The 8,661-nt window shown below is 33.3% G+C and overlaps 4 protein-coding genes across 4 annotated transcripts in view; all 4 read left to right on the plus strand.

The window, feature by feature from the left end:
* PHYBLDRAFT_162528 (hypothetical protein) overlaps positions 1 to 753 on the plus strand; it is a gene marked incomplete at both ends in the record, with an annotated part of 1,153 nt that extends 400 nt beyond the window's left edge. Inside the window, 2 exons of the mRNA XM_018434640.1 lie at positions 224 to 302; positions 577 to 753. Of these exons, the coding sequence (XP_018297500.1) occupies positions 224 to 302; positions 577 to 753 (256 nt within the window). The remainder of the gene's footprint in view (positions 1 to 223; positions 303 to 576) is intronic.
* A 176-nt stretch (positions 754 to 929) lies between these two features.
* PHYBLDRAFT_162529 (hypothetical protein) lies at positions 930 to 1,944 on the plus strand (the record flags this gene model as incomplete). The annotated part of the gene is made up of 3 exons (XM_018434641.1): positions 930 to 1,188; positions 1,506 to 1,630; positions 1,891 to 1,944. 3 exons carry the CDS (start codon positions 930 to 932, stop codon positions 1,942 to 1,944), a joined length of 438 nt encoding a protein of 145 aa, XP_018297501.1.
* Positions 1,945 to 2,554: 610 nt separating this feature from the next.
* PHYBLDRAFT_184781 (hypothetical protein) lies at positions 2,555 to 4,437 on the plus strand. Its single transcript, XM_018438987.1, has 4 exons — positions 2,555 to 2,817; positions 2,952 to 3,173; positions 3,240 to 3,423; positions 3,579 to 4,437. Exons 1-4 carry the CDS (start codon positions 2,644 to 2,646, stop codon positions 4,148 to 4,150), a joined length of 1,152 nt encoding a protein of 383 aa, XP_018297502.1. The 5' UTR covers positions 2,555 to 2,643; the 3' UTR covers positions 4,151 to 4,437.
* Positions 4,438 to 6,417: 1,980 nt separating this feature from the next.
* On the plus strand, positions 6,418 to 7,290 carry PHYBLDRAFT_58509 (hypothetical protein; the record flags this gene model as incomplete). Its single annotated transcript, XM_018440337.1, has 4 exons — positions 6,418 to 6,628; positions 6,927 to 7,034; positions 7,141 to 7,164; positions 7,226 to 7,290. The coding sequence occupies 4 exons, from the start codon at positions 6,418 to 6,420 to the stop codon at positions 7,288 to 7,290; spliced, it is 408 nt and encodes a 135-aa protein (XP_018297503.1).
* Between the last annotated feature and the right edge of the window lie 1,371 nt (positions 7,291 to 8,661).

An 8,661-nucleotide genomic window follows, 5' to 3' on the forward strand; every position in this document is an offset into this window, starting at 1 on the left:
CTTATATATGAGTTTTAATTAAGACCCAACACTGTAGGAAATGGCAGGATTTATACCTCCGACCTCGTACCGAGTTACGCACTCGTAACTATTATAGCCAATAGCATGTCTGTTTTAGCCTATTAGTTTTACTTTTTGTCAAATACGATTTATGGGATTTTATACTATTTTGCATCTAATCCAATCAAATATTCTAAATATGGCAGATTAAAACCTTTTTTAGGTATTTGTATTCTCTTTATGATTGGTTCAACAAATGCATGCTGTTTTATATTGGAATTTTATGGTTTTTGTGGATCAAAGTAATACAAGTTAAACGTAAAGAAGTATGCAAAGAAGAAGTACTAATTTTATGATATTTAGTAGGAGCTTAAGCTATATATTTACTAGATAATATACATATATCTATTTTTATGTGATACTTTTCACATTTTTTATCTAAACAAATGGCTATTCTCTAGATACTATGATATTGAGGAAGGCATGTGTATTGCTTAATGGATTCTTTTTATCGAAGAGTATAAACCTGCTTTGTGTTAACATTGCTATGCCTGATAACTACTTTTGAAAAACCAGAATACACACTCCCTGCGATTCTCTAAATCTACCGAGATCTCTAATGAGCATACGAGCAATCTTGACAGCCAAATTGTACTTGATGCAGATATTTTTCTGTCAATTCTTCTCAAGTTACTTTCTTCTGTCAACTTTACGGATTTATATTTTATCAGTACTAGCCTTGATAGCTATTAAGTATGTTTTTTAAGGACCTTTAATAATTTTAGACCTTGTGATAAAAGAGAAATAAATAAAAGAGATTTTTACAAAATAATAAAACATCAATGCATTAAAAAGTAATCACAATCATTACTTTTTGACGGAAAAGGCTTCTTTAAGTTCAGACTTGAAAATACATAATTGTGTAGGCCATGTTTGTCTCTTTATCCAACTGTGCAGCCTCTAAGCAGTCTAGCATACAATGGTCATGCACTATTCTTCAAGATAAACTCTACATACCTTTGTTCTTTGCCTATATTACTGTAATTATCTCTATCCTCTGCTTATTTTTACGCAAATACCAAAATTCAAACCAACCAAAGATTTTATTCCGCAAGTTTTGCCTTTCATTCTATATTAACCAACCCAAAGCTAAAGAATGTCTAGGAAGCAATATCAGTTCTGAATTTGGTTGACCTTTTGTATTAATGTCAAAAAAAAACTGGTCTGTATCTCACAACCATAGTCATGAACCAACCAATGGTGTAGTATTTAGATATCTACTTTGTAAGCATGAATTTGATCTTTGTTTGTTTGATACATTTAGTACTTCCAAGCACTATTTTTCGTGCTCTCGGCTTTCCCTTTGAACCTTCAAACAAGTCGAAAACTCTCACTAATATAACCCCACGCAATGGCCAACTGTAACCTGTCATAGTCTTCTAGGGTGAATATTACAACTAGTCAGCACTTCTTCTTTTATTAATACTTTTTATAAATTCATGCAGGTTTACCAAACCAAAATTGTTTCGAGGACATGGCTCCGTTACAGTTTGAGCATAATTTGTGGAATAGAGATCTTGCTGCTGTCCTGAAATTCTGGCATATACTTAACCGACTTAAACATGGTGGGGTAAAAAAAAAAAGTAGAATATAAAAGAGACCGAGAGAGAAATTGGTGCTTAATTAAAACTCAACTACAAGACACTTTAAACCCCGGAAAACTTGCAACAATTCACTAAGATCGCCTTTTTTTTTTGTTTTCTATAGGGTATTCAGAGAATCATTAATCATAATGTCGCGTCAAGATATGGCGTTTTGTATGTTTTGTATCATAAGAGCATAAGAATACAATAATATACACATACATACATCTATTTCTTGGTTGGCTAGTTGTTGCACAAATACCAACATCTTGTGTTTCTATCAACATCTCCAAAGTTTTAATGATGGGGACAAGTATATATATAAAATAAAATAGCCGTCTTGAAATGCTTTAGTCTGGGGTCCCTTTTTTATTTTATTTTATTTTATTTTATTTTATTTTATTTTATTACTATTATTCTCTATTTTTCTCATGTCAAACATTCATGTTCTTTGGGGAAGAAAATTATATATATATATATATATGTGTGTGTGTGTAATATCTGTAACAAAGCTTAATAACCATTGCCTATTGACTGTTGATTATTGTGACTTTTAATAATCTCAAGACTCAAGAAAAGAAGAAAAAAAAAAAAAGAACAATCAAGATATGAGGACTTCTTTGAATATCTTTATACAAGAGAAATAGAAAAGGATCACTCAAGGGCTTGGGATAAGCTTTTACTTTTAAACGCGATCCCGTTCTTGTCACACAGAGAGAATAAACCCTCTTTTTTTTGACTTGTTCAAAAAGTCTTTGCTCCGACTAGCGAATAAGAGTAAGAATAAGAATATATATATAGAGAGAGAGAGAGAAAAAGAAGAAGAAAAAACAAAAAACGAAAGGGAGAGGGGGACTCAGAGATAATATAATTCTTCTTCTTTCTCTTCTTGTTTATTAATTTATTTATTTATTTATTTATTTTTTCTTTAAAATTTTATTATATACTTTATACAATATTATAATATAATATAATATAATATAATATAATATAATATATCATGACTTCCAAAGCCTCAAACAACAACTCTGGAAACAATACCTGGGACAGCAAAACCCAAACCTTCCATGGTGGCCAGGAACACTTTTTTATTGATAATTTTGTCGAGGACTTTAGTGTGACGACCAACTATCTCGGTACACCTAAGAAAGCCCTTGAGGCCGCACGTATAGCAGTATGTGCCTTTTCTCTATCTCTCTTTTTTTTTTATATATGGATTTACACAATGTGAATGAGATTAATGTCAAAAAGAGATTCAAATACACACAAAGAAAAGAAAAATTAATAATTGAATCGAATGGGATTCAGATGGGCCAGATTCACCATTACCCTGCCGCAAACCAAGAACCTGCAAAGTCAAGGCTGGCAGAGTTCTTGTGGCCCAAGAATTTTGCTGAGCATCACGGACGTCTGTTGATGGGTAACGGCGCTTCGGAGCTCATTGATCTGGTTGTCCGCAAAGCGTTGGACCAAGCACGTGAAAGAGGCATCAAGAACCCCACATGGAAAGGTGGACCATGGAATGTACAAGTAAGTGAAGAAGAGGGGATGGTATCTTTATTTCTTTATTATTAAACTGTATTATAAACCATCAAGTATCAAGAGTATCAGAGAAGTGCAGCCACAAACGGATTCAAGATCCTCGATCCTTCTAGCAAAGAGCGTGCTGATATGATCTGTATTGTCAACCCTTGCAACCCTACAGGCGACTATTTACCTATTGAAGAAATCAAGGGCTGGCTCGAGCAGAACGTAGCTCCAAAGGGAACTGTTATGGTTGGTATGTGAAAACAGTATAATATAGTTCTATGTATGTGTGTGTGTTTTATTTTTATTTTTTAAAAAAAAAACAAAAAATTGATTATTAATAATAATATTATTCAACTGGTATGTATATATATATTGTATTGGGTGTCCTTCTTTTGGGATGACTAGATGAATCTATGCAGCTCTGGCACTCGGCAGATTTCCGTGCCGATTCATTGATCAACCAGCACGAATTTATGCTGTCGATGCTGGAGAGAGATCAAGTGTCTGTACATGTGATGCACTCGTGGACCAAGATCTGGTCCTGCACTGGTCTGCGAGTCGGCTCTGTCATTTGCCCCACTGCTCAGCACTGTGAGGCACTGAAGAAGATCCAGGTTCCCTGGTCTGTCAATGGTCCGGCACTCAAGTTTGTCGAGGCTGTTGTAAAGGATGATGAGTATCTGAACAAGACCTGGGAAAACACCAGCCGGTTGAGAGCACATCTGATCAGCGAACTCGAGAAAATCAAGGGATTCAAGCAACAGGGATGGGTCTGTCATGGCGAGCCTTTCCTGAGCTGGGTCTGGCTTGATGTCCGCAGCGATGAGGTCGCCACAAAGGCTGTTGATCTGGCACGCGCTGCAGGTGTACCTGTACGTAGTGGAAAGCCTGGATATGGATGCAATACCTTTGTCCGAATCGCAGTCCGTGAAGAGCACCAGGCAGCCATTCTTATTTCTGCATGGGCCAGTCTTTAGAATATATTCATTATCATGTATTATCACTGTTACTATTACCATTACCATTACTAATTTTTTTTTTCTTTTTTTTTTTTAAAAAAAAAGCACATACATACATTTACATATAAAAAGTATATTAAGGTCAAGATCGTACATAATACATAATATATAAATATGTGTCAGAAATAAAAAGAAGAAGAAGAAGAAGAAGAAGTATGTGTGAATGAAATTTGTTATTTGAATTATTATCTATTATTATGAAAAGGAATGTTATAAAATAAATGAAAGACAAAATCATCAGTATTATAGATACATACATCTGGTCTCATTCCAATTCAAAATATTTCATTTTCATTTTTATTGATATTATAGAATGTCACTTTTCAATATATATATATATTTTATAGGAAAATATAAGAATAATACGCTTCTATTACCTTGTTTTAAAAGATAGTTAAAAGTACAAAATAAAGAAATACTATTCGAAATAATACACTACGAATGAGAGAAAATCAGGAGCATAGATATAGGATCCATGGATTACTATAACTATTGGGGAGAGGTTTTTTGTTATAAGAAATTATATAACAATTTACAAGTTCTTACAGACTTGGCCTGGTAGCCAAGATATAAAGTAAAATTAGAAATGGAAAGAGGGTTAATCTATGGGCTTCTTTATTCTTTATTTTACTTTAATTGGTTGGTTTATACACCTATAGGGAGAAGGCAAAGTAAAGTACAATAAAAAGGATATTTCAGTCTGTGCATAAAGTGTATGTATATATATATATATAAGAATATTTACAAACAAACAAGAAAGTATGCACATATACACACATATCTAAAGGTATTTTAGCTGTGTAAATATGAAGATTCTTATTTTCATTTTCATTATGAATTTTAATACAAACAACATTTTACGGATCGTTCTTTGTGAAAGTAGTGCCTTGAGTGCAGTTTCATTGTTTAAACTCTCTCTCTCTCTTTTTTTGTAAAATCTATCTTCCAAAGACATCAGCCTTGTGTATCAATGTATGCATACAGTAACACTAACAACAGTAACAGCAGCAACAATAGACACAGACATAAAGATATACACAACACTTTTTGTTAAATATAACCATTCACAAAGGCTAATACCCACACACACACACACACACACATATATATATATATATACTATTTCCTGTTTTGATGACGAGACTGAATGTAGCCAGAAATATATATACATACTAATATACAATCAAGGGCAAAGGGCAAAGGGCAAAGGGTAGGGTAGGGGGGTAAAGGAGAAAAGGGAGAGAGAGAAAAGAATAAAAAGCCAAAGAGGAGTAAAATGCTTGGATGTCAAGGTCGAATTATATTATATAATTATATAATTAATTATATATATTTTTTGGGTAATGAGAATGACAAGCAAAGTTCGATCGCAATCTCGTCTTTTACCCCTCTTCTTTCTTTATCTGTCTCCAGTCCCTTATTATCTTCCCCTTCAGAGAAAAAGAAAAGCGCTTCCTATTATCCTCTATCTATTATTTTAGGAAATAACTAGCTAGTACTAATTCTATAGTTTGAGCGAGTGAAAGTGAGATTTGTATGCACAAACCTGCAGAACCCAACTCAGCATCTTTCTTTCTTATTTTCTTATATATATATATATATATTTTTTTTTAAGAAAATAAAAAGCACAACAATCAGACATAATTACGCTATACGTTATTTATTTTTCACAAATCTGCATTTATTTTTTAATTTTTATTGGTTTATTTCAATATTACAAATAGTAAAAACAAAAAAAAAGAACCTAATAATCGCACATCTAATAAAATATTAACAGACAGATATCTACTTTACTATAAAATAGAAACAAAAAACAAAATATTAAAAGGAGGGGCAGGTTTATGGTAATAGGAGATTCCTTTCTTTTTGAAGGGGGATGGTATGCTTCTTCATACTTGGTAGATATGAGCGTTTTACGCTAATATATATATATATATATATACATACACACCTATAGAGGTCTATAAAATGTATATATAAGCGTATACAGTATATTTCCCACAACTTCTTTGCAAGACAACAAGAGATCCCAAAGGATTATTAATAAACGAACCCCATTGTCTATATCCTCCTCCCCCTCCCCCTATTTCTTTTCTTTTCTTTTTTGTGTTTTGTTTCCCCATCTCACATTAATATTCATCACTCGTTCTCTTTCTCTCTTTCTCTTTTTTTTTTTTGAATATATATTATTGTTGGTTATAAAAATAATAATTAGATTTTCTTATATGCTGGGCATTCAATTTCGATCATTTTTCTGGTGTTTCTGCGGCCTTGTACTTGTAGATTCAATTATAGCCTTACCGTTGCTGGCACATCGTCGAAGTGAATCTTTTTCAGGGTCGGGAACTTATTACAATGTCGGTCCAGGCTCGTGTGGCGAGACAAATTCTGATACAGAAATGGTCGTGGCTGTCAACACAGGTCAAATGAATAATGGTAAGCACAGGCAGGGTCTATTTATTTATTTATTTATTTATTTATTTATTTATTACTGGTGTTAGTTTTAGTTTTAGTTTTAGCAATAGTAGTATTAGTGATGGTGTATCTATTGACACTTTCTTTTTCTTTTTTTTTTAAGAAAAAAAGGTTAATAAAATAAGCAATTTTTATTATATATGTATACAAACACTTACATACATTTACATACATTTACATACATACACATGCATATACATACAAATAAATAAATAAATAAATAAATAAATATAAAATATATGTATCTTTATTTTGATAGGTCCAAATCCAAACAGTAACCCTCACTGCCAAAAGACAATTTCAATAAAGGGTGATGAAGGTGTTGTAAAGGCAAGAGTTGTAGACACATGCCCAGGTTGTTCGGAAGGTAATTCATTAAAACAATAAACAAATTCCTCTTGGCGTATTGTTTCGGCTATTTACCTATTGTTCTCTTTTATTTATTTATTTGTTTGTTTGTTTGTTTGAATTAGGTGGTCTAGATATGTCTCCAGCATGTAAGCCATTATTACTATTATTATTGTTAATATTATTAATACTATCTATTAATATTTCTAGTATTTCAAAGAGTTTGTGGTGATCTTGGACGAGGGCGCTGTGATATCGAATGGCACTATCTTTAACAAAGATTGAAAAATATAAATATAAATATAACTATAAAGAAGTAGATAGATACACATATACATACACATATACATACATACAAACATTAAAATCGACCAGAAAATAGAGCCAAGACCATAACAATAATAATACTATAGTCCGAAATCATAAACACCACATCCAGATCTATAGGCAACAAAGATAAAAACTCATATTTTATTTTCTGTAACATTTTGCGCAATCGTCATTTTATTTGTGTGATTATTTATTTACTTTCCTCGGTTTGTGCATCTTGTTGTGCTTTTGTTATATTGTTGTGATGGTGTGATGTTGTGATGTTGTGATGTTGTGCTATTGCGATATTGTGGCATTATATATAAAAACCATTTCTTTATTTAATGAATGAATAAATGAATAAATGAAGGTAAAGAGATACAAAGAGTTTGATAAAGGAAGCGTGGCTGTATGCGTATTTGTATGCGTATGTGTGTGTGTGTGTGTGCGTATGTGCGCTTTTTTGGGCTTGTTGGGCTTGTGTATGCTTGTTTATGTATGTTTATGTGCTTGTGCTTGTGCTTGTACTTTGTATTTGTATTTTCATTTTTATTGAAATTACTTTCTTATTTTCTGGCTTGCTTCCTTTCTTACTTACTTTCATATTTTCTTCTTCTTTTTCTCATTTCCCTTTTGCCCCCTCGCAAGATTATCTAGACATTTCTCGTCATTCTTACACGATTTTTGTGCTCTGTGTATTTAACCCTTCAAAAAAAAATAAGAGAGAGACCTGGTTAACCTTCCCTCTCTCCTCTCCCTTCCTCTCCCCTCCCCTACCCGCCCCTACCCTACCCTTAACCTATCCCCTCTCTTCAATAAATAAATAAATAAATCAATTAATCAATCAATCAATAACACACTCACTTCACTCACTTTACTCACTTCACTCCCTTGCTCCCTTACTCCCCCCAACTATCTCTCTCTCTTTCTCTCTCTCTTTCTTTCTTTCTTTATATTTTTTTCTCCTTTCTTGTTTTCCATTTGCATGCTCGCTCTCTGTTAATGTCCTCTGTCAAATCTTATCCACGCCCCTCTTCTTTCTCACTGGGGGTCTGGGCTAAATCACAACTACGCCCAAAGGTCACTTCGACAAGAGTAAACCAAACATCCCCACTAGACCCTTCTGAGCTCTCTTTTACCTCTTCCATCATGCTAGATGATCTAAAGAAGCACCCCTCCTTTCTAGGCCGCATTTTCCACAGAAAGAAGAGTCCTAGTGCTCGCTCCAAACGAAAGCCCTTTTCAAACCTCGGCAACACAAAACTATCCAAAAACTACTCTGCTGCAAAAGAAGTCTGGAACCTAGATGAGCAAGACGACGACGACGAAGAAGAAGA

Source organism: Phycomyces blakesleeanus (genome assembly GCF_001638985.1).
Source record: "Phycomyces blakesleeanus NRRL 1555(-) unplaced genomic scaffold PHYBLscaffold_2, whole genome shotgun sequence".
NCBI classification, from domain to species: domain Eukaryota; kingdom Fungi; phylum Mucoromycota; class Mucoromycetes; order Mucorales; family Phycomycetaceae; genus Phycomyces; species Phycomyces blakesleeanus.